The 26,482-nt window shown below is 37.9% G+C and overlaps 1 protein-coding gene across 2 annotated transcripts in view; it reads right to left on the reverse strand.

The window, feature by feature from the left end:
* adamts2a (ADAM metallopeptidase with thrombospondin type 1 motif, 2a) overlaps positions 1–26,482 on the reverse strand; it is a 172,449-nt gene that overhangs the window by 93,041 nt on the left and 52,926 nt on the right. For both annotated transcript variants that reach the window (XR_015520379.1, XM_087301409.1), the window contains exon 3: positions 13,347–13,515. Coding sequence is in view for 1 of the 2 variants with exons in the window: in XM_087301409.1 (XP_087157535.1) it covers positions 13,347–13,515 (169 nt within the window). In the remaining variant the exon portion in view is untranslated. The remainder of the gene's footprint in view (positions 1–13,346; positions 13,516–26,482) is intronic.

The following is a 26,482-nucleotide window of genomic DNA, read 5'->3' on the forward strand; positions in this document are numbered from 1 at the left end:
GGCTTCACCTGTATTATTCTGAACAAAATGCCAGAAGCCACATTTGAGGAGAAAGCACAAAGTATTGATGATTCAGTACTGTGAAGGCTAGCCTTCTTTCTCAGGTTACAGTAACAGGAAGTCCTTTTATGATTGTATGAGTGAACATAACAGGAGCTTTCTAGAATGAGCACTGCCACAGCTTATGTAAATCCATGAGAAACAGTGAAATTAAAACAATAAATCATACTTGATACATTGTTAGCATGTTAGCATGCTACTCTTGGTCTTTATTAAGATTAACCAGTAATACTACTGTACTAATAAAAACATTTCTACTGTAGTTAATCAATGTTACACAGCAGATTAATCATGAGGTTGTTACTCTAAGCATAATTTAACTAAGGTATTTGTATTAAAAGTATGGTTATAAAGATGCTAATTAACCCTTGTGCTCTGTTCAAATTTACTACCCTTTTGTTATGTTCGGGATAAAAATATACACTAAATTAAACTGCTGTAAAAATCCATCAGATTTTTTTTTCAACTTTTTTGTATAAATCTGTTAATCATTCTCAGTCTTGATCAACTAAATGTTGGTCTACTAATGGCTTATTTCCACTGACTGGTACAGTACGGTACGGTTCGGGTCACCTTTATCAGGCTTGCGTTTCCACTATAAAGGGTACCCTTTTGGTGGACGTGGTGTAAGACAGAAAGTTTCAGTCGCATCATTCTTGCTCGAGGAAATGTCTACAGTAAAGCTGCACAGGTCGTTAACATATCATATTAAAAGCAGTTCTCACAAAACAGACGCTTTACACACATAAATACTTCTGTATAAATGTTTATTACTAACTTTTCTATAAACAGGAGTTGATTATAACTGCAGATCAATGACAGTGCAAAATAGCCTACTGCAACGTCTGTAATTCTATAAAATAAATAAACAAATGAACATATATGAACACATACAGCCCCTAACAGTCTCCGATATGTTACCAACTACAGAAAAACTACACACATCATACATTTAGTTCTTAATTAGGTTCAAAACAACACAAAGTATAGCCTACAGTCAGTGAAAACCTCTCATCTGTGTCTGTAATCTTCAGCAGCAGATGTCAGTAGCCTCTGTTAGAGAGTAATTCCATCATTCCCAGTTCATATTAGTGCAAAAGGTGATGATGATAATTAAAAAAAGGCAGTTTGTTCATGTTTGCTGAAGAAATAACGTGCTCCGTTTTTTTTTTTCCGCGCTCCACTCTCGCGTTTGTCCTTTTCTTTCTGAATATGTCATTCTCGCGTTTTTCAGCTTCTCACGAGATCGGGTTTCCAATGCATGTCAATAATCAAGCGCACATTATTATTATCAGCTTAAGAAGTTTGTTATTTCAGATATAGACGCGTGGCGAGTGCAAGGAAGAAAGCGAAACCGCTCGCGCGTCAGACTAGCTCGTAAAAAACCTGCGAGGCACAGGGTAGATTCTGCTCTACTCCATGGCTGTATGGCTGTTCATCAGGACAATGATATATGAATATATAATTCCGCTGTATTCTTCCGCTGTGTATTTCAAACATGGCGGGTCCTTTGTTTACATTCTGGCTTGTTATAAGTGAATGACGTATCTCTTCTGTAAACCAATAGCGTTTAGCTGCGCGTCTAGCACCGCCTTTTGGTACGCCTTTTGACAGTGGAAACGGCCATAAGAGCGTACCGAATCGTACCGTACCGTACCACTCAGTGGAAACGGGCCATAAATGTTTTTTTTTTTTCAAATGAAAGGATTTTAACTGTTTAATTGCCAAGTTCACAAATTATGTCACTGATTTGGTGAAAAAACACACAAAATGACGTATTTTCAATATAAATAGTAACTTTTAACTGGATTTTTTTTACCTTTTATCACAGTCTTGGACATGTGGATGATTAGTTACAACGTTGGTGTTGATGCCTTGTTAGATTTTCTTTTTTCTTTACTCTAATTTACTGCTGGTGACTGTTTTTGCCCCATTGACTTCCATTATCAGGTAAGTGTGCAAAGGTCACTCTCACACACTCACAGATGCACTTACACACACTTTCATTTGTTCTTATACTTCATATAAAATCTAGAAACTACCCTTTTTTTGCACAGGCCTATCTAAATGGTTAATGATGCTAACTGATGATCGACAGTAAACATTACAAATTTTACCTCTTCCCAACAGGGAAAACCACCAACAATCAAAAATGCATGATTATATGGTGTCATGGCTTTGCGGTCAAAAAAATGTGGTTATAAAGCCTGGTTTATACTTCTGCGTCAAGTGACTGGCGTAACCAACGGCACATGCAACGCGCGTAGCTGTGCATTTATACTTCTGCGTCTCTGTTGGTCTCCATTAACACTTCCAAAACGCTAGTTGGCAATGAGGTGTTAATGTGTCTCTGTGTCGAGTTTCTTTGCTGGTGTTTTGTTCTTTCTGAACGCTTCCGGGATGTACAAGTGGCTCAAACTCGCTCATTTTGAGGCAGAAACCGGCGGACGTGCAACAACTTTAACTATGAGGTAAACACAAAACAAAACTTTCCAACAAAGTAAAAAAACAACGTTTTTTTAAACGAGCGTCCCATCAGGTTCGCGTCCACGGTGTAGGGCTATGCGTCGGCACGTAGGCTGCGCCGTAGCATACACGTGCGTTTGATGCAGAAGTATAAATCAGCCTTAATGGAAGTCAATGGGATGAAAACAACCACCAGCAGTAAATTACAGTTTTGTCAGTAAGAGACAAAATGAAAATTAATTAAAAACAATACATCAAAGACAATGTTGTTTCACATGTCACATTTTCACATTTTTTTCCACCAAATCAGTGACATAATTTATGAATTTGGCAATAAAATTTTTTAAATATTGTAGAATTTTTAAAAACATTTAGCGGTTTTGATCAGGACTGAGGTTGATTAACAGACTTATGCAACAAATATTTAACTGAAGCATTTTTACAGCAGTTTAACCCTTGTGCACTGTTCAAATTTACTATACCCTTTTGCTATGTTCGGGATGAAAACATCCACTGAATTAAACTGATGTAAAAATGCATCACATAGTTATTTACATTTAACAACTAAATGTTTTTTAAAAATTATATGATTTTAACTCTTTAATTGCCATGTCCATAAATTATGTCACTGATTTGCTAAAAAAAAAAGACATATTTTCAATATAAATAGTAACAGTGAACTGGATTTTTTTTTTTTACCTTTTATCACAGTCTTTTATCACAACTTTGGCTTTGATAGCATGAAGATTTTCATTTGTTCTTCCTAATTTACTGTTGGTGGCTGTTTTTGCCCCTTTGACTTCCATTATAACCACATTTGACAGTGCTTAAAGCACAGCAGTAAATTAGGAAGAGAAAAATGAAAATCAATCAAAAACAATGCATCAAAGGCAATGCTGCGTCACATGTTCAAGACTTTGATAAAAGGTAAAAAAATAAATAAAATCCAGTCCACAATTACTATTTCTATTAAAAATACATGATTTTGTGTGTTTTTTTTCCACAACATCAGTGACATCATTTTTTAATTTGGCAATTAAAGCATTAAAATCCTGTAACTTTTTAAAAACATTTAGTAGTTTTCATCAGGACTGAGATTGATTAACAAATTAAAAATAATAAAAATAAATAAAAATAAATCTGATGCATTTTTACAGTAGTTTAATTTGGTGGATGTTTTCATCTCAAACATAATATATATGTAATAAATTTGAGTTTTAAAAAACAATTCAAACCATTTTATTAAAATATGTCAAAATATAATTTGTCATTAAAAATCATTCCGCTAACTGAAACACAGAGAACATTATGGCCAAATTAAGCCTCAAAATTACCCCAGAGAGGATGAAAACATTCCCAACAGCACATAAGGGTTAAAAAAAAAAAAATGGGGTTTCTGTAATTGTATAATATAAAAAAAAGGATACGCTTTAAGGAAAGTGTTGTCATTACTAAATCAGTACTGGTTGAGAAGGTCAAAAACTAAATCAGGGTCAAATTAGTAAATACATATGCATGGTAATTAACAAAACAGCACTCTAACACAGTATCTAATTCCAAATAAGCTCTAAAATGATATAATCAAAGTAGGAGTTTTATTTCTAGCATGTCTGATTATGAAACCTAATTTTGCAGGAGGAAAAAACCTCTCACTCATTCTCTCCTCCCACCACTCCACTTGCAGTAATTCTGAATTTTGTGCACCGCACGTCTGCCAAGTAGAACTTAAACTCTCATCAGGCTTTGCCACGTAGACACTGACTGCCTGCGTCCAGCATGTCTCTGCTGGAATTGAGTGGAAGCCTCTCAAACGCACACACACGCTCCAGCTGATGTCGCCAAAGACTGCTCGCTCAGAAAACACTGAGATTCACTTACAGATATATTGTCTCGTTATTTTTAGTACCGGCTTGGGCATATCCTCCAACATCAAGCCTATACTGCCACATGTGTAACCTTTCAGTTAAAGCTGAATATTGCTTTCTGATAAATGGACACACCCTCTAAGGATTTTGACTGATTTATGGCTTTAATTTGATGTGTAACTGGGGAAAAAAAGCTCAAGTATTTGCTGCTGTGTTGTAACAGTTGGCTAAAATGTGAGGAAAACGCTTATATGAAAGTTGCTGACTGGAGTTTTCATACTGACTGCTTTATTTTTAAATTCTGTCTTATATTCTGGAACTACATCAAGCTGTTTAAAAGCAGTAATGATTTACCACAATATGGGTACATTTTACAAAAATTGGAGTGCTAGAGTATGTGTGTGTGTGTGTGATAATAGCCCTTTCACACATACAGACCTTTCCGGAAAATTACCGGCAATTTCCCAAAAAGGTCTATATGTGTGAACAGGCCCTTTTTGAAAATACAGGTAAATTCGTTCTGGCAATTTTCCGGAAAGAGAAGTTGCCGGAATGCTGCACTGTGTGAACGCAGAAGCCAGAAAGAGCACGTTTACATCTAGAATGCTCTGACGTGACACGTCTACTATAGTCAGTCAGAACATTCAGGTGCAATTATATCTGTGCTTTTACTGAAAATAAAAGCCTTTGAATATTTATTCATAATAAGCCTTTGCCGCTGTTTGTTTACCTTTAAGCTCTGCATAAATTTCTTGATGCATCGGCTTGAGCCGATGACCGCCAGCATAAACACATATTATGAACATGTTGAAATGCGAAAGTGTTCCTCATAGAAGCTGTTCACATTACATCTACAGAATTTGTAATGTCGTCAAATTTGTAAACATTTAGCTGCTGTTCGTGTCTCTGCCTTTGGATGTCTCACAAAGCAGTTGCATAAATGCTAAAACTTTAAATAAAAGTAAAACCATCAACAAAAGCCCGACCACTTCTATGTGTACAAATACAAGCCCAGCCGTTTAGAGATCATTTCTGGTTAATGATGTCAGAATTTATTGTATTGTATTGTATGTACAGTATTTTGGAATGGATGTGTGAATGGTCTTTTCTGGAAAAATGACAAAATGTCCTTGCCTGTGTGAACACCTTTTTTTTTATGAATTTACTGATAAAGTTGTTCCGGAAATTTTCTGGATATTTACCGGTATTACAGTATGAAAGGGGCTTTAGAGAAGAAGATTACACACTGTTGAATAATAAACTTAGGGACATTTGCTACAAGCATTCATTTTGTTTTGTATGTATGTTTTTTTTTTTTTTTTTGACACGCAAAATGAATCAAGAATCACGCTTTCAGCTAAAAATTCTCCTTTAACACTTTACCACACATACTGCAGAAAATATGGTAAGTAATTTCAAGGATGGCCTGAGGGTGCGTAAATTAACTGGAAATTTTCGTTAAATATAATTTTCTACTATGTGCTGTACTCATTCATTCATTCATTTTATTTTTGCATTAGTCCCTTTATTAATCAGTGGTCACCACAGTGGAGTGAACCGCCAACTTATCCAGCATTTGTTTTACACAGGGAATGCCCTTCTAGCAGCAACCCATCACTAAGAGACACCTATACATTCTCATTGACACACATACACTATGGACAGGGAGAACATGCAAACTTCACACAGAAATGCCAACTGACCCAGCTGAGGGTTAAACCAGCAACCCTCTTGCTGTGAGGCGGCAGCGCTTCCCCACTGCACTATTTAAAAATAATAATAATGCATTGTGTATTTAAATTGTACATTCATTTAAAAAGTACATCAATAATTACATCACTGACCAATCTGCAAACCCTAAACCACCACCTGCAAACTAAACATGTCTCTAACCATGCACATATTCCCTTTCAATACCAGACAGAAGGAGCCTTGGATTTAAGAAATAGTCATTTTCATTTTATTTTCACTTGCAAACTACAGTTTGAAGACTGCAAACTAAAAGTTAAAAATTTTTTATACAAATGTTTAAAGTTAACAGTAAAAATATTTAGAGGACACTTTCAGAGATAAAGATACAAAGCTTGTCACTGGGGTGGAATCTTTTCAAAGGGTACACTTTTATACCTTACAGGGCCACCTATTAAGGCTGGGCGTTTTGGATCTAAATCTTAATTAATCTTTTTTTTTTTTTAACAAAATAATTCTTGTATATCCTGTATATATATATTTTAACATTGCATTTCTTGTATATTCTGTAAAAAATATTGTCATATAGATAATAATTTTATTATAATAGAAAATATGCCATCTCAAGGCATTTCTGCCCCTGCTTGCAATAATCAAGTGAAACGAAGTTAAGTGACTCCACACGGGAAGAAGGGAAAGTAACTGAAAAAAATTGTCTCGAAAAAAAAAATTGATCGATTATAGGTTTTAAATGTCGATTTCGATTACTTTTCGATTAATCTCCCAGGCCTACCACATATGTACCTTAAAATGACACATTAATACCTAAAAAGTACAAATGTGTACCTCATCATACCTCAAAGATATAAATGTATACTCTGAAGGTTCAAAATTGTACTTTTAAGGTACAAATGTGCACATTTAAGGTACAAAATTGTACCCTTTGAAAAGGTATCACCCCAGTGCAGTGACAGGTTTTGTACCTTTATTTCTGAGTGTGTATGCATACTGTTGCAAAATTTGCTAGTTCACAAACGTGTTTCAATCTAAATTCGCTTCAAACATTGACAAACCAAACTATTGTATTTATTTTTTTAATTATTATTATTATATTTTTAACCCAATAGTTAATAAACCAATACACATTTATCTAAAGTAAAAAAGTAAAAAATGTTGTATTTTTATTATTCTATTTTAATATATAGTGTCGCATCATCACACCGACTGTTTCTCAATGTCTGAAATGGTATGTTCATGGATCTGGTCTTTCTAAACCCCTCCTTTCCGAGTCCCTGCTCTGCTCTGATTGGTCAGATGGCCCCATCTGTGACTGGTCAGAAATTGTGAGGCTTCATCATACACGAAAAAAAAAATGATTTTGCTGCTTGCTCAAGCTACTTATTTAAAATGAGCTGAAACAACACAATTGTTGAGATTTTTTGCTGCTAAGAATTGTTTGCAGATTTTTTTTTTTGTGTGTGTAATTTGGTTTGCTTTTTTTACAGCACATTGTGTTCTGCGTCCTGACTGGCAGTAGACCACTGTTAATCAATCTGCTCTGTGTTTCCCTACAGTACAGAATGCGTTCAGCTTGACAAATTAACATGAATTTCAATGCAAAAAGGGTTGCAACTGTCCAGAGCAAGACCATCATAAAGGGGGTCACACACCGGATGCGCCATGCCATGCAGTGCCATTCATTTAAGAATTGTAAATATAGGTCTATATCAGGGTATGCACACCAGCACAGCATATCTGCTGCTGTCCATGGCCCCCAGCTACGACTCAGGACACTGTTCATATTTCTGCTGCACTACTAAGCAGCATCTGAATAATTTCACTTTAAATAACATGTGAATGTGCGCATCCGGTGTTTGTTACTTCCAGCTGTCATGTGCATGGAGTGCGACCCCCTTAAGGCTGGAGTTTTGTGGATGCACATCTTGTATCTTCACACCATAGACAATTGTTTTCAGATGAACCCAAAGATAAAAGTCTAAGGGTGTCAGATTGGAAGACCTTAGGGGCCACTCAAGTTGCCCACGATGACCAATCCACTTTTCAGGAAACTGTTCATCTTGGAATGCTCGGACCTGACACTCATAATGTGGTGGTGCACCATCTTGCTGGAAAAACTCAGGGAACGTGCCAGCTTCAGTGCATAAAGAGAGAAACACATCACCATGTAGCAGTGGTTTCCATTGATGAAGAATGGCCTCACTATCTTTGTTGTCTATTGTGGGAAGATACTAGATGTGCAGCACCTGAAACTGCTGATACTGGAAGCCTGTGCTGGCATTTCTCCTGCGGTGTTGCTATCAGTGTGTGAAGAGTGGAAGAAGAGGGTTGCATTGACAATCCAACACAATGGGCAGCACATTCAACACATTTTAGAAGTGGTCAGAAACTTGTAAATAAACAATAAAGCTACGTTAAAACCATTGTTTTTCTTGTGAAATTCCCAATAAGTTTGATGCGTCAAATGACTCTCTTCCTATTAAAAAAACAAGTTGGATCCAAGACAGCCAACTTCCAAACGGCCACCATGGTCACCACCCATCTTGAAAAGTTTGCCCCCTCACATATACTAATGTGCCACAAACAGGACGTTAATATCACCAACTATTCCCATTTTATTAAGGTGTACCTATAGAAATTGCCCACTCTGTATAATAATCGTAAAAGAAATAAAGCTGACCACTTTGCGGATTTCGCCTATTGTGGGTTATTTTCAGAACGGAACTCCCAAAAATAACGAGGGACCACTATATTCCAGATCTCAGCTACAACTGTCTTTGAGATTCAAAGTCGACATTGACCACAGGCAGCCATTGAAGACTATAAGAAGGAATGATGCACAATATTTGAAACAAACCTAGGTTTGGGCAGAAAGTAAAACAAAACGTACACATTAAAAAAGTATTGCTTTTTAAAAGTGCCCAACAGTGGTAATGATAGATTGCACAGCTACTCTTATAATTCCTTTTAAAAGGACCTGCAAGATGTTGAGTTTTTCTGTCAAACACGGCTCTGTTATGCAGTACTGCAGTTAAGCATTTCATGCAGCTCTCCAAAACAAGGAGTCTGGAAAGAAAAATTAAAAACACGAAGGGACTGTGACGCATGTCAAGCCTCTCCATATCCCCCGGCTAAACTCGACCGCTCAAACTCAATGTGACATGTGAATCCTTTTTAGAGAAGTTTATGACTTTATCCAGTCACTCTGCAGCTCCTTTCCTCACACATCTCACACGGGATGCTGAGAGAGACAGAGACGGGGGTGGAAGACCAATGACTCAGCCCTGGAGAACTTTCCTCGCTTTATCCTGCTCCAGAGCATTCAGTTAGGAATAGTTCAACCAAAAATGAAGTTCATCTCTGTCATTATTCATTCATCCGAACTTTCATTTCAATTTTCAACCTTTTCTTTAATACTACAAGACATGGCTTTTAGACAGCTAAATTCACTGCATCAAATGGATAAAGCCTATGCAGTATTTGCAAAGACTGCAAATGTTTGCTAAGAGGCTACATTTACCATGCGTTAAAATTTTATGTGCTTCACATATCATTTTAACACTCATTTCCAGTTTATCTCTCCCCAAAGAAAAATACCAGCATGGTCGCTTTTGTGAATTTCACTTGAGAATTCCAGTTGTCAACTTGTCTACTAGTTTATATACAGTAGTTGAGACACGAGATTTGATAATAATTGCAGAGTAGTTCATATATATATATATATATATATATATACAACAGTTCTGTCTGGTTCTCGAATCTGATTGGCTGATAGCCGTGCGATATTCTGCAATATCAGAACTCCTACAGCCTCTTACCCTTTGTGTATTACTCCGCCCACATACAGCCAACAAAAAGCAGACAGTTTAAAAGATGCACGCTCAACTGTTTATCTGTCAGCTTATGATTATATATATATATATATATAATCAAATACAAATACTGCATATCCCAACTACACTTTCCTGCTGACATTAAGCTAGTATTCGCCTCTGGACTATTATGGAAATAATTTGGAAGAATATGTTTCCTAATAATAAAAATAATATGTTTATTTTGTCCTTGCTCATTTAACATAGCACCAAATCTTTTGTGCACTTAAATATTCTGTCCACTCCTGAATCTCATCTACAATGGTTCCAACCCAGGCTCCTCATTGGTTCCAACTCATTTGCACCTGCTGTTCTTACTTAAATCCACCAAAGGCTGCTGTTAACTGACTGTCCAACTGATCGATCAACCCACCTTCCCCCTTCTCTAAACCCAACCAATAGATTTTTAAAAAGGACCAATTGACCCACCAACCCCCTTCCCTAAACCCAACCGACTAGTATAAAAAAAATAATGATCTATGTGCTAGAAATATGTTTACTTCAAATTTCTTTAGAGGGAGATTTTTTTTAGCTTTCCTCAAAATAGGGTTAATGTAGGCATTGTAGAACTTTAATGCTTGTAACGCCTGTTTTATTCATACTTGAGCAGAAATTCCATATATGCCTCACAAAATAAGTAGAATATTCCAGGAAATCCCAAATATGGATGAAGGCATCCAGCTATTGCTGTAGTTAAATAAAGAAATAAGATCTGAATAAACATAAAATGGTTTAACTGATCATTTACATGACAGCGACAATAAATGGTTTATGTGTTCTTTCAGTCATCTTAGGTATCGATTTACTGTGTAATCCGATGCTAACTGACATAGCATGTTACAGTAGAATATAGCTATAAATAATATGAATGGACTCACTGTGATTTAACTATTACAGAAACAGATGTGACTGGCTATATCATAGATAAATATGCCTAGATATCTATATCATATCTAGAAGGCTAGTACAATTTACATTTTTATGACTAATTCGCATTTATTTACATTTATATGATGCACATTTTATTGATGACAGTTATTTTATTTCACCAAAACTGCACACATTTTATACTGTGAAAATAAATATTAAGCTTCATCAGTAGTTACAACTATTCAGTTTCGCAAAACAGTTGTATTATTACCTCACCAGCTTCAGCTCCTCAGAACAATGAATGAATGATGACAGTGCAGTGGCGGGATTTATTTTAGCACCATGTGACAACAGTGCCACTCCCACCTGCCGGTAGAAACAGGTACTGCTGAACAGCTGACTATTTAATTACCTGACACACACTGCATTAAGTGGAATGCACGTGATGTATGTGGTCATTTTAAGTACTTAGATAAGAAAATAAATGTTATACAACCTATTTTTATTTAAGTGCAGCATATTCCAAAAGATCAGGGTTTTTTTGACAATACATCAGGGGCAAAGACATACCCCACACCCCCCTCGCAACGCCACTGCTGCACACCACTGTTCACGCAGACAGATTTTAAGGTTTGTGCACACGAGAGAGTGACAGCAGTAAAAACATGCTGAATTAATTTTTTTCCAAATCCTGAATCAATATAGGAGTTACTTTTGCACTGGAGGAAGAACGGCACCATGGCTGAAGTATTTCTGTGAGACAGGTAATGTTCTGTTTTAAAACTATTTTAGTCCCCCAAAGCTTATGTAGATGGTGTTGTTTTACAAATGGGTTATATGCACAGAAGTGTTGTTCAGCCAATGAAATAGTGATGTGATGTGACTATTTTCAGTTTTTATGCGGTCCTTTTACAACATCGATAATGTGAATTTTTATTTAGTTTAACAGCAAAACTTCAGTAAATAGCGCTAATCCCCCTAGCCTTGTAGCTTGCATATGGCTTGCTAAGCAAAATGGCTTCAGGACAAAGCGTGAGAGAGTGAGACCAGCAATTAGGGATGTCCCGATAAGATTTTTATGCCCTCGAGTCCGAGTCTGAGTCATTTGATTTCGAGAATCGACCGATACCGAAACCCGATCCGATACTTCTATAAAACATAAAAATAATAGAGAAGAGTGAAGAAAACGTTCCAGGATGTTTCTTATTTTTTGGTTTAATTCACCTTATTTTAAATTTCAACAACTCTGATAACAAACAAAGTACTTCTGTGAGGTAGCTTGAACAATCAAGTAATAGATAGCATAAATTCTTCACTTTTGGACTTTAGTGCATGAGTAAATTAAATTTGAATTTAGTGCGAGTAAATTAAATTAAATAATAAATCAAAATAAAAAATCGAATATAAAAACAAATAGCTCCTCAATTTAAAATTGCCGGCTGGCAATCCCGAGTTTACATATCTCACAGTTTGCTATGGCAATGTTGTCATCAACTTTATAATACCTCCAGACTGCAGACATACTCGCATTTTTTGCTTAAAGCTGCTTCCGTGTTCTTCTCTGCCAGCATTTAACCAATAGCGTCTCTGCAACAAAGTGATGTCATGCAGCATGCTTGCAGTTTCTGTGTAAAGTCAAGAAAGAGATCTAACTCTTTGCCACCGCATAAATATAGATGTGTTAAAAAATAATGAGAATATATATATATATATATATATATATATATATATATATATATATATATATATATATATATATATATATATATATATATATTTGAGTCCTGATCAAGAGGTAACCTGACCGATTCCGATCGAGTCTGAAACTGCGTGATCGGGCCCGATTTCTGATCATGTGATTGGATCTGGACATCCCTACCAGCGATCCTTGCGTACATAAAATATTGCACAGTATGACAAGTTTTGCTTGCTACACAACTGAAAACATGCTATATATAATACAGTTTTCCTACAGATTTATACTATTATCAAGCACTATAAATTTTCTAACTGGCGAATGACATTATCAAATGGGTTGTCTACTGTTATCTTTACAGTGTGCGTACGTGATTTCAGGAGGTCTGGCTTTGGATGACAGTTGAGGGACTGTGTTTTCAAAGCTAGTATGCTAACGGTTAGCTTTTTGACAGATCACCTACTGCACCTTTAACCTAATTAACCAAGTAAACCCTTTAAATTGCACATAAGCTAAATACTAGTACCTTGAAAAATATATAGTCAAATATCATGGCAAAGATAAAATAAATTAGTTACTAGAAATGAGTTATTAAAACTGTTATGTTTAGAAATGTGAAAAAAAAATATCTCCATTAAACAAAAATTGGGTGACAAAAGAATATCCAAGGGGGCTAATAATTCAGAAAGCCAAATAATTTTGTAGTGTCAACCGCATGAAACTCAGCATCTCTCTCTATAGTCATCAGCATGCATGTGAAAGCTCTCGGCAGCGCTCCATGATGAGCTGGTGTCATAAAGGTGGTCTGACCTCTGGGGTGAAAGTCAGCGGGCTGATTGACGGCCGGCTTCTTGATGTCAGAGGAGCGGTAGACGATGTGATGACGCCCGGGTCCTCCTTCCTCCTCTCCTGTCATGTCGCCTCCTCTCTCCAGTGGCTCGATAAAAAACTCCTCCTGACCTGCGCGGATCATCCCCGCCTGAAGGGTTTGAAGGAGAGGCAGAGATTAGGCTTTTTCAAAAACAGGTAGAACACAAAGCTTGCACAATCAAGTCCATTAAGCGAATCAGGGCTATTTCTGTGCGCCTGCTATATCATGTTTTCATCAGCTTTGGAAGAAACCCTCGGGCAACCTGATCTCTGAATCGATCGCTCCTCTTTCTAACTCGTGTGGCCATCTCTGAAACTCTGTGACATTGCCTGTCAGAAGCAAAACAACAAACTCTTCACTAATGTTTCTGGACAACCTGACGCTTTTAGGAAGAAAATGTGACATTGTCTTGTTTATACCATTTAAGGAGGAATAGTCTATGAGGGCAAAGAGGGAAATCCAAACCACGAGCGAAGATCAATACAAATCTTTCTGCCAGAGTGAACAAACTCACTGACAGATACACTTGACAGCTCATGTTGCGCTCTCGCTGTGTCGAGTTGAGATTCGTTGGCTTTGACTGATGGGCCGCGTCCATTGCCAGGGGCGCCGTGAACGTAACAAAAGCGAAAGAGAGAGAGACTCTACAAGGCTTTAGCCACACAGCGCTAATCGATTGTAGGACACGTAGCAGTCCCTACGACTTATTGGCTTTTCCCTGCCAGAGCGCAGGGTCTTTTCCCTTCGCTTCCACAGCAAATTAGACAGCCCAAATGAGAGGGTAAATCGATGGCAAGGTTAGACCTCTTCTCTGATGTGCTGGAATATCAAATGTGAACTTCAAGAAGGGCTGTTAAAGTCATGCCAGAGCCCCCCTCAGTCATCGCAAAATTGAAGCCCGGCACAGAACGGGCCGCTGAGCTAGTCGTTCAGCTTGGTCTCGCAGGAAATATTACAATCCCACCACCTCCCTCCCTCCAAAACCCTCATTCCCCTGAGGGTTCATTACGAAGGAAATGCCCACACACTGCATAAATCGACACCACTGCATAAAGGGCTGCCGCCGCACGTGCTCTGAACGCTTCGAAAGTGCTGATGTCCAAACAATAGAGACTCGCATATACTTTTTTCCTTTTCCAAAATCCTCTCCAAACAGGGGGTGTTATATCTGTTTCATACAAGAATGATGGTGTCATTAGGGGCAGAGGGACTTTTTTCTTTCCTAACTCTCATAATGTGTACACAGATGTTTTCTGGAGTTTCCAGTATTAGCATAATTGGATTAAATATAATGTAATTCAATTAAATTCTTTTGAAATCATAATCAAACCCTTACTTTAAGACAAATATAAGATGATTGATTGATTGATTGATTGATTGATTGATTGATTGATTGATTGATTGATTGATTGACTGACTGACTAATTGACTGACTGACTGACTGACTGACTGACTGACTGACTGACTGATTGACTGACTGACTGACTGACTCACTGACTCACTGACTGACTGATTGATTGCAAACTAAAAGTCATACAAATATTATGAACTTAAATTTAGTCCCAACAATGTGTGAGATATGGAGAATATGGCTAAATTGATTTTTAGATTATTTGACAGTAATATTCAACAAAATCTAACTTCTAAAGTGACTCTAAAATTACTTGGAAAAAGGACAAAGGAGTATATGTCTTTAATTACTAAAACAAACAAACAAACAAACAAACAAACAAACAAACAAACAAACAAACCAAAATCACAATTATGTCATCATATGTAAGTGCACACTTCTATTATTGTCTGTGTTGTCACATGGCTGTGTTGCTTACCTCCACGTGGGTTATTGTGGCGTGTCAGTGTTGTTGTGGTTACGTAGTTTATTGCTATGCCGATCAGCTGTTCTGATTAGCCGACCAGCTGTGGCTAATTACCACGGCTATATCTGAGCGGCGATCCTTTGTTTGATTGTCAGTTTGTTATTGCTTGTTTATTTTCATGTGTATCTTGACTCACATGGGCTACTATTTGATTACCTGGTCTGTTTGCCTGATTTCAGCTGACTTCTGGACACTATTGGCTGACGATTCTGTCACGACTATTGCTCACATAAATTCACTGTTTGGTCTCTTTTGCACTGTTATTTTTGACCTCCAGTCAATAAAGAGACACTTGCATCTTGGATTAAAATCTGTTGTATTATTATTATCATTTTGGTAAGTGTGACAATTTATTGGTCTTGGAAGGATAGTTCATCCAAAAGGGAATCCTCTGTTATCCTTTACACACCCTTTACTTGTTTCAGACCTATGAATTTCCATCTCTTAAACACAAAATAAAAACCTGTATTGACTCCTATAGTATTTGAAAAGTTCAGATGCAAAACCCTCTACATCCATCATATATCTTTTCTTGTAAATGAGCATTTTATATCAGGCTCCTATAATTATGTTCAGAAATTTCATTTTATATGTGATATTAGGGTTATTAGCTAGTAATTAAAATACCCTTTTTTTTTTAAATGTTACTTGAGACAATTCTTTGGTTTTTAACAAGGTAAATTTTCTTTTGTGTCAAAACCAGCTAAATCCACTTCTGCTTTTTATGCAAAACCCTCTAAATCCACCTATTGAAGCAAAACAGTGTAATTAATTGAAAATTAAGATGCAATTAGAAATTATTTTACCAAATATAAAACACATTACACAAACCACCTGAAATTAAAATATATAAATCTGTCAAGTCAGTGGCGGTTCATTCTGCTGTGATAAACCAGGGAAAAAGCAGACGGAAAATGAATGAATGAAATCTGTAAATTGCATTAGTCAATAACATTAAAACTGTCATTATTTAAATCTTAACAATCTGTTGTCATTTCTGATATTTTGGATTTAGATTTAATGTAAGTAGAGCAATGTAAACATTGCAAACATTGTAAATTAAACTTGGTAGATTCAAATAATGTAGTGTAAAAACATTATGAAACAGCAATATCTGTGCATTGTCCATTGATATAAAAAGCTTATCACATGTATAGATATTAGGAAGTAATTTAAATAATGTATAGTTTTATACATTATATTTATCTTTTAAAAAATAGCTTAGCAAATAAAACACAAAATAGGCCTACTGGGCAAAAAGGTGGATTCCTCTCAGACAGTTATAGAAGCTGTCATTTATTCATTCATTCTTACCATACTTAAGGTCTTGGTCTCTTGTTTATACTCATAGCATCCAGGTGCGATAAAAAAAAAAAAAAAAACTCTGTCTTTTGTGAAACGCAGTTACCATTTATTGTATAGTAAATCAGACTTATTCAAAGTAGGGTCGCTGCGCAAAAAAAAAATAAATAAAATAAATGTTATGGATGCATGCTACACTTCCGAATGTACATTGTGTTTTGTTTTTCTTATAATGCACAGAGATTTGAGGCAAGGGACGTTTCCATTTGCCATTCACTGAGAGTGGAAAAGGCTCAGTGGAAAAGGCTGAAAAGCGAAAGCGGAAAAAAGTCTCCTCATAAAAGCCGGTGTATCAGCGCGCATTTTTTTAAATCTTAAAATGTAAACAACTTATAAAAAACAAGCCATAATGTAAGTAAGATGTTTAATAAGAATATGTCAATAACTCAATTTTGACAAAAATGTCAGATTAAACCTTATAATTCTAAGGTGACGATTTGTTTTTCCTACTATGAAAGTCAATGGTTACAGGTTTTCATTTTTCTTCCAAAAATCATCTTTTGTGCTTAGCAGAATAAAGAAACTTATAAAGGAGCCACATTAGGGTGGGTCATTAGTGGAGTAAATTCCCTTTAAGTTTTACTCCCTTATTTGCTTGTATCTCTTCTTGGTTAAAACAGACCTTTTTATGAGGATTTACGACCTGAATTGATCTACCAGACATCCTACATACAGTATGGGAAAAAGTGAGCGATTTTTACATTACATAACAGATTTCTCGCAGGAACAGGACCATGTGATCCTAAAGATGAGAATATTGCTGAAAATCCAGGAATATCCTTTAAATTATCAATAAAAATTATAAATTTGTAATATGTAATAAATGATGTTTACAGTATTAGGGGAAAAACCAAGACACAATGTGTAAACAATGATATGAAGGAATGAAATATACATGTTATAGTTTATAATTCTACATAATTATTTTACATTAAAAATACGGTGTATCATGTTTTCTTAGATTATTATTATATAATTACACATTATATAATTTCTATCCTATCCCAATTTATACTAATATTTGAATAAGCTGCTGCTTTGCTGAATGACAGACTTCTATGTGGTAGAATTTACATAACATCAAAAATGTATATATTATAGGTGGACACATGCAGATACATTTTGTTTAATCTATATTAATCTCACTGTAATCTTGGAATTAATCTAGATTAATGTAGATTAAAATGGCTCATTTGAAGGCATGCAGAATATGTGTGCTACCCAAATAACGACTAAAAGTAAGTCTTTGAGAACGGATTTTTCAAGCAAGGTGGCGCATTATACCAGGGGCTCATCTCCTGTTTCCAAAATGCATCACAAACTGCTTGAGAAACTGTTACTATGATAATTGGTGATGAAAATAAATGATGTTCTATAAGTTCTATAGTTAAACATAAATTTTGAATTGTAGGCCTAAATAAGCTCGAAACAGCGATTTTTGATCACCTTAATCCAACTAAAGTCATAACTGAACAGAACAGAAATGGAATTAAGTCATGGAGTATGAATATATTTTCCCACAAGATCCACACACGCAGCTGTAAATAATGAACCGCGCACGCACACACACATGCACACACACACACGCACACACACATGCACACACACACACACACACATCACGAAATGTGGTAGTTTTTTTTTTTCTTTCCATTTGGCGTGCGTTATTAAATTCCATAACACTCTCACCAATCCTTATTTGTGTCTAATACCCTGGTTTGTCACGGCGGCATGAATGAAACGTTCATGAGTGAAAGTGCCGAACTGCAGTTAAAGTCACACTCAGACTCGTTCTCGCCCCCTACAGTGCGATTCGGCAAGGTATACATCCGCGCTAAAATATCAAGGTGAAAGTTATCATAGCTTGCATAGAACAGACCTAGCTCCCATTCCAACTTTGAGAATAGATTACTGGCGATATTTATTCACACACCGATAAGAGATTTGCGTTAACGCAGCACATTAACGCCAATTACAGCCCACCACTAGTATAAACATTTTATTTAAACAAGCCATTAAAGTTAGTCAGATGCCTTCTTTCTGTTTAACTGAGCAGATATTCAAGTAAAATCTGAAAACCTCTGATTATTGTTACTGGGCAGAAAACACACTGTGCACATCATCTTTACCGAAAAGCACATTTCATGCTTAATGCAAGAAACTCAGTCTACTTGGAAACAACAAGTCAACAATGGGGTTTACCGGACAATCGAACACATCTGCGTTTTTCAACCGACTAATTCTTTCCATTTGGAGTCCTTTTGGGAAACCTCCAGATCCTGTAATCTGAAATGAAACCCACCATCAAAATTAAAGCCTAAGAAACTTTGCCTGATGCCCATCTCTTGGTCCTCTTCAACACACACAGACAGACTCTCTGCTCTCCAACAAACAATCTACAGAAAAAAAAAAGTTACAATCTAAAGCACAGAAACACAATGCAAGACCTCCAACAGATCAAACCAGGACAGATGCACCATCCAGCTTTATCCAAAAGCTCCATATCATATCAGCAAGACTGTTTTTGGGCCGAACTCAGCCTGTCTGAAGCCTCACTATGTGCCAAAACATCCAACAGAGAGTTGCTGACAGATTCAGATGCATTATGTGTGTGTTTGTGTGTGCATGAATGTGTGGAAACAGACCACCCGTCCTCTCCAATAAGAAATCCACTGTCCTCTGCGGTCACTGTGTGTGTTTGATCGCTCATAAAGCCAATATCTCTTTGATTCCGACAGACACAAACAATGAATGCTGCAGCGATTCGCTTCCCACCACTGCTTCGAGTTTTCTTGGCTCCAGGTGGCCAGTTTGGCTCTAACATCGACTTTCTTGTTGTGGAATATAACAGGAATGGATGGCAGAGATAGTTTAGCGAGACATTCCTCAATGCCACCAAACAAATTACTGTCTGCACTTCAAAGAGGGAGAAATATTTTTTCATTTTCGCCCCAATCCACACCTAGGAGAAAACACAATCAGAGACAATTTAGACCTTCCTGTTTGAGCCGAGGGATCACAGGGGGAGAAATCCACTGAGCCAATATTAGGACTTCTAAAACAACTCAAAACAAATCAAGATACTTTGCCCAAGTCAATTAATCTTTGATTCACTTTAAAACTAGTTAATTTCTGCGTCACTGATCCCTTAAATGGGGATAATAAAAATGTTTCTCATGTAGTGACTGGTGAATATGTATTCGATTACAAGTAATTTCATAATTACACTGCAAATTAATCATTACAATTAATTGTACAGTAACTTACTGGCAATTTTGGTACTGTAAATTAATAATTACAATAGTAATGTAAGAAAATACAGCTTAACTGTAAATTAACAGTCTTATGCTGTGTTTACATCAGACGTGGACTAAGCGCCAAGCCCGAGTGATTTACATGTTTAGTCAATGCAAAGACTCGACTCGACATGCTGTGGCACAATGTGTGTGAATTGGGTTATTCTGCGTCAAAATAAATCGTTGAGAGTTAAGCGTTTTGTGCGATTGGCAAGAAACGCTGGATTTGGAAAATATGAACTTTAGCAGACATTAACCAATCAGGACCTTTCTCTTGAATGGGCGTGATTATTATGTAGCGCCTGTTGCTGATGTCCCGGGAGAAAATCTGCTGATACCGGACAACAGCTCAATAAATAGGTCACAGCTCAGTCTAAAGCCCCGCTGAAAGCTTCCATCATCCAGGTATAGTTTCTGGAGGAGTTGATGAACTCACAGAGTTGGGTGCACCTCTGAATGCATCTGGTAGACTCAGATACAGCTCCAAACAAATTGACGCTGTTTATCAGCCTTCCTAAAGTACATAAACACCGCTATTCTCTCAATAAAATCCATGTTAGCCATTCAGCAATGAAGCAAGACTCAATGGGCAGACAGAAGCCACGTGAATCCACGTCTATTGTAAAGTGAATTTGACACACGAATGAAGTGAGTAAATTGAAAATACTCATGTGTCTATTTATGTGCAAATAGCGTGATTTATTCGCTCGTTCCACGTCTGGTGTGAACACAGCATTACTGACAACCAAAATTGGTAGTAAGTTACTGTAGATTTGACAGTCATTTTTTAAGTGTAATGTTGCCATTGAAATATATTAAAAGTTATGAATTTGTTATTGAACTTGTTATTAAAATATATATTTAATGTCATGTATTTTAGAATTTTTTTAAAATTAGAAAACATTCTGTAAAGTTAGGGATGCTGGGCAATGAAGTTGAGGATCCACGTTGATCCAGGGCTGATGTGAAACTGACGTTTTCGCACACTGTCGAGATCCTGAAGCTCAAATGTTTTGAAACACTGCACCAAAGTATAATCCAAAACACCAAGGTCAGGTGACCAAGGTGATTCAAAACACCCAGGTCACGTGACTAAGGCCGTACTCATATTATGTACAGTTGCCTCGAACTGGGCCAAAGCACGCTTGTCCCCCACTCCCATCTCCCCTGACGGCTCGCACTCACATACAATCGGGGCTGGGCACACTTACGTCATCACTGCTGCGCTGTTCAGTGATCGCTCTCGCTCAGCACAGAGGAAATTTCTCTAGTTATATCGTTAAGTCGTATGATATGTGGTGACACGCAGTCAGATATTTCGCCGAACAAATCCGCCACTTTTGATGCTCATAAACAGTCATAAAGCCCTCGTGCTGCAGGAATGAGGAAGTTTGCTGAAGGTGCGCAGCTGTCATGCAGTGAGGAGTTTGTGTCTTTAATAACCTACGGCAGTTTGCGTTCATTGAGCAGTAAGAATGATTAATAAATCCATATGAAACAGTCCCTTAAAAGTCACGTCTTGCTTTCAGTTTCGGGCTTTGACGCGTTTTGCACTCACACTACAAGTGCCAAAGCCAAAGTGAACCGTGCTCAGGCCCACCTCTTCCAACCGGATCAGGGCCGGCCAAGTGAACCGTGCCTGAGCCCGATTCAGCGCACTCACACTTCTCAAACGATCCGGGAAACGGGCCTGGGCACGGTTCGGATAGCATACTGTGAGTAGGCCCTAAGGTGATTCGAAACAATAGGTCACATGACTAAACTGTTTAGAAACACCAGGTCATGTGACTGAAGTGATTTAAAGCATCGGCCATTTCAGAAGCATTTCAAGACCTAGCGTATCTACGACTGACAGGGTTGGAAAAAAAATCTATGTGATTTAGCCTAGTGGACTGTGTGTGTTCACAGAGCAACTGTGCTGCAAATGACCCAAGTTCCAATCCCTCCTTAGATCCAAATACTCTGAAATTATGACTTGATGATGTAGTTATTAATGTTAATGTTTTTTATGACCAAAACAAGACATGTTTATTTACAAATTTTTCATTCAGATGTGAGAACAATGATACAAGAACAGAGCATTTAAAAATGAACATCTACAGCTGCATCTCCTTGGATTTGACAACGTAGTCCTGTGGACATTTCTGGAGACCGCAGATTATGTAGCCGAAAGTACGTATGGCTGCATTTCATTTTTTTTAAGCGAATGTTACGGGGCGGTGTGACGCCATTCCTTTTCGTGCTTACCGGCTGACCGCTTGCCTCCATGTGGAGGTCTTTTCTGCTGCAACCAGTTTGTCCAGTTAGCTTGTCGTGTCCGTCGGCGAACATGAGATGCAGAGAGGGGTTGACCATGACGACGACGATCAGGATCGAGTGCGGGGAAGAGCGGTTCCAGAAATCAGGTAAGACAAAAACAATAAACAAGCGAATAACAGAGTGAGAATGTGGTAAAATCTAAGAGCAAGGAAAAAATCAGACGGCTTTTGTAAATCGTTGGTTGGGTTTAGGGTAGTAAGCGGGTGGGTGGGTCAGTTGGTAAAATTGTTTGGGTTTAGGGAAGAAGGAGGGTGGGTAGGTCGATTGGCCGGTCGCAGTGTCAATCATTTAGTCAGTCAGACAGACGGTTGGTCGACAGCGTTGGTTTGACAGGTGGGTTTATGCGAGAACAGCACGGGTGCAATCGGCACTCGTGAGAGACATTTGAGATACGAAAAAGCGCACGCAGCGGCCTCTCGTGAATTCGTGAATCAAAAAACTGCAAAAATACTTACCTCCCAGGATGTATTTTGCCATCTCCAGAAACGTCCATGGGACTACATTTTTAAAATGAGCCTGGGTTGCTATTATCTCTGCATGCCAGTCAGAAACTCTCACTGCTTCACTAAATCACTTGAAACCTCAACCCTAAAACGTAGGGTTTAACACCTTAATTTGCTTAACTGTTTATTTGCTGAAGCTGTTCAAGAGCAATACATAAAAATGACCATTAGGTGTCATCGTTGAGGTGGTTTCTAAACATTTCGAAGCTTCGACTGTTTCAGTGTTTCATAAAGCCTTGCTTTGCCCACCACTAGATCCACATGCAGTTTTAAGAATTACTAAACCACTGTGTTGCTATAATCTAATATAATTGATGGTATTTAAAGTATTATAACTTGCACAGCATTTTTTTTTAAAGTGGGAGACATTAGCATTTTGCTAAGCTAACAGTAAACCTTTTAGTTTGATATTGAATTAAAGTTTCTGCCATCTGTCTGCCATCTTATGTTTTCACTTTATTAGAATGCATTCCTGGATGCGTTTCTAAGATTTAATACAACACCGCTTCAGAATTTGATGAGAAAGGCATCTTAGGAGGCACAAAAAAACAAAAGAATTAAGTTGTCTGCCATATGGAAGTTTTCACATTTCAAAAACACTCCCACATTAGACCTTGGAGCAGGGCAAATGTCTTATAACTTTTCAACTCAAGATGAGAACTAACAGAAATGGAGACAAAGTGCTTGTAAGACAGACATACACAGACACAAGCGCACACACATACAAACACAACCAGGAAAAATGCTAAGCCTTTGAGACAGAAAGGAAATGCAGTGTTTCTCCAGCATGAGAGGCCAGACTCTGACAGAGCACAGGAGGCTACTGGAAATCTGTTTATATTCTGTAAAAAAAAGCATTTGATGAAAGAGAAGCATGTGAGTAGTTGGGTGTAATGACACTAATGACAGCAGACAGATTACTACACTTAACATACACCGTCCTGTCCAATCCATCACATGGATGTTGTCAGAGAGTGTGTGGACCATGACGAATGGACAAAGGATGTTAATGGGATCCCACAGCTCACACATTATACTATATGTCAAGAGTCCTGCTCACTCATTTACTTTGAACTAGAGGTTCAGAGAGCATATAAGACTAACAAACTCACTTGCTTTCAGTTATAACATATCATTTTCAAATGCTATGGATTGCCAGTAGGGGGCGATCTTAATAATCCTATAAATAAGTGTTAAAGGGCACCTATTATAAAAGTCATCTTTTGTAAGCTGTTTGGACAGAACTGTCTGTAAGTATAGTGTCATAATGGGGTGATATAAAGACACAAGCCTCTTTTTTTAATTTCCTGATGTTAAAATAGGATCCAAATCCCTCAAATTTTGAGGCCCATCGCAATGTGATGTAGGAGTACATTATCCCGCCCACCGTATTGACTGACAAACATGTACTAACATGTCCCCATAGTAACACACATAATCATATCAACAAGACAGGACATGCACAAAGCAACTGGGATTAAATGATCTGTTCAGCTCTCTGTGATCATCAAACATAATCAGATGTGATCAGGTATGAGTTTTACAAGTTTAAAGCATTTTTAAAACAGTGCAGATTTGAAATGAATTACAGTGATTTTACAGTGTTTACTTTATCATTGCAGCTGCATATTAGAACAATTATAAAAGAAGATCCCGGTTTGTGGATGTACAATCGGACTTATTTTGTACATTGTCATTACGGATATCCATGCAGCAGTGGATATTAACGTGTATCTTGTCACATTTGCCATTCTAAAACCATGTTTGCTGTATGTGTGTGTGTGTGTGTGTGTCTGTGAACTTTGAACTTTGTAACGACATTTAGTGTGACTTATTGAAAGGCTTAAATTACCTCCACAACAAATACATGAAATAATCATTTGGGAAGTTCTTACTGTAGTGTTTCTCACAAACGTTATGTGAGATCTGCTTCCTTCATGTCTGCCACTGTGCTGTTTCTCTGATGCAGCCGAGGCAGAGATTGAGGCACACTCTGACAGGCACGTGGGATTGGCGGGCGGGGAGAACCAGCATTAAAGGCACAGACCACAAAAACAGCTACATTGTGTTAAGAGCTGAAATTACATTTACATTTACATTTAGTCATTTAGCAGATGCTTTTATCCAAAGCGACTTACAAATGAGGACAAGGAAGCAGTTAGTGGTATATCCAGAGAGGCAATTGCAGATTAGGAAGTGAAGAGGAGACTAAATAGCTGAGTTTTTAGTCGTTTCTTGAAAACAGCGAGTGACTCTGCCGTTCTGATGCAGTTAGGGAGTTCATTCCACCAACTGGGCAGATTGAACGCGCGCGTTTGGGAAAGTGATTTCTTCCCTCTTTGGGATGGAACCACGAGGCGACGTTCATTCACAGAACGTAAGTTTCTGGAGGTCACATAGATCTATGAGAGCAGATAAGAAGGGGCGCAGCCAGAAATCGCTTTGTAAGTAAACATCAAAGCTTTGAATTTGATGCGAGCAGCAACTGGCAGCCAGTGCAAACGGATGAGTAGCGGAGTGACATGTGCTCTTTTAGGTTCATTAAAGACCACTCGTGCTGCTGCGTTCTGGAGCAGCTGAAGAGGCTTGATAGAGTTAGCTGGAAGCCCCGCTAGCAGAGAGTTGCAGTAGTCCAGTTTGGAGAGAACAAGAGCTGGAACAAGGAGTTGAGCTGCATGTTCAGATAAGAAGGGTCGGATCTTTCTGATGTTATAGAGTGCGAATCTGCACGATCGAGCAGTTCTAGAAATGTGGTCAGAGAAGTTTAGTTGGTCATCACTCCAAGGCTTTTCATCATTTTGGATGCAGTAATGGTTGCCCCATCCATCTGGATTGATGAAATTATGGTGTAGAGTCGGGTTGGCAGAAACTACAAGCATTTCCGTTTTCGTGAGGTTAAGCTGAAGATGATGATCTTTCATGCAGTGTGAAATGTCCAACAGGCAGGCTGAGATGCAAGCTGGAACCGAGGGATCATCAGGATGAAAAGAGAGGTATAGCTGGGTATCATCAGCATAGCAGTGGTAGGAGAATCCATGTTTCTGGATGACTGGTCCTAGAGATGTCGTGTAGATGGAGAAAAGAAGTGGCCCAAGAATAGAGCCTTGAGGTACCCCAGTGTTTAGATGCTGTAGGTTGGACACCTCTCCCCTCCAAGACACCCTGAATGACCTGTCAGAGAGGTAAGATCTGAACCATTGTATAACAGTGCCCGCAACGCCCAGTGACTCAAGCGTAGATAGCAGGATCTGGTGGTTTACAGTGTCAAAAGCAGCTGACAAATCCAGCAAGATGGGGATTGATGATTTTGAGTCTGCTTTAGCCAGTCTCAGATCCTCCACGACCAAGAGCAGGGCAGTCTCAGTTGAGTGGCCTTTCTTAAAGCCGGATTGCTTATTGTCCATGAGATTGTTTTGAGTAAGAAAGTCCAGGACTTGATTGAACGCTACTTTCTCCAGAATCGTGGCCATGAATGGAAGTATGGATACCGGTCTGTAGTTTCCAAGTAGTCTAAAGGTCCAGGTTGGGTTTCTTTAGCAGTAGGGTTACCCTAGACTGTTTAAATGAAGTGGGGAATAAACCAGAGTCAAAAGATGTGTTAATTATGTGAGTCAGTGTTGGTATGACTGCAGGAGAGATGGCTTGCAAGAGATGAGAGGGAATGGGATCAAGTGGACAGGTGGTTGCATGGCTAGATAGCACGAGTTTGGACACCTCA

Source organism: Danio rerio, chromosome 21 (assembly GCF_052040795.2).
Source record: "Danio rerio strain M-AB ecotype USA chromosome 21, GRCz13ab, whole genome shotgun sequence".
Classification (NCBI taxonomy): domain Eukaryota; kingdom Metazoa; phylum Chordata; class Actinopteri; order Cypriniformes; family Danionidae; genus Danio; species Danio rerio.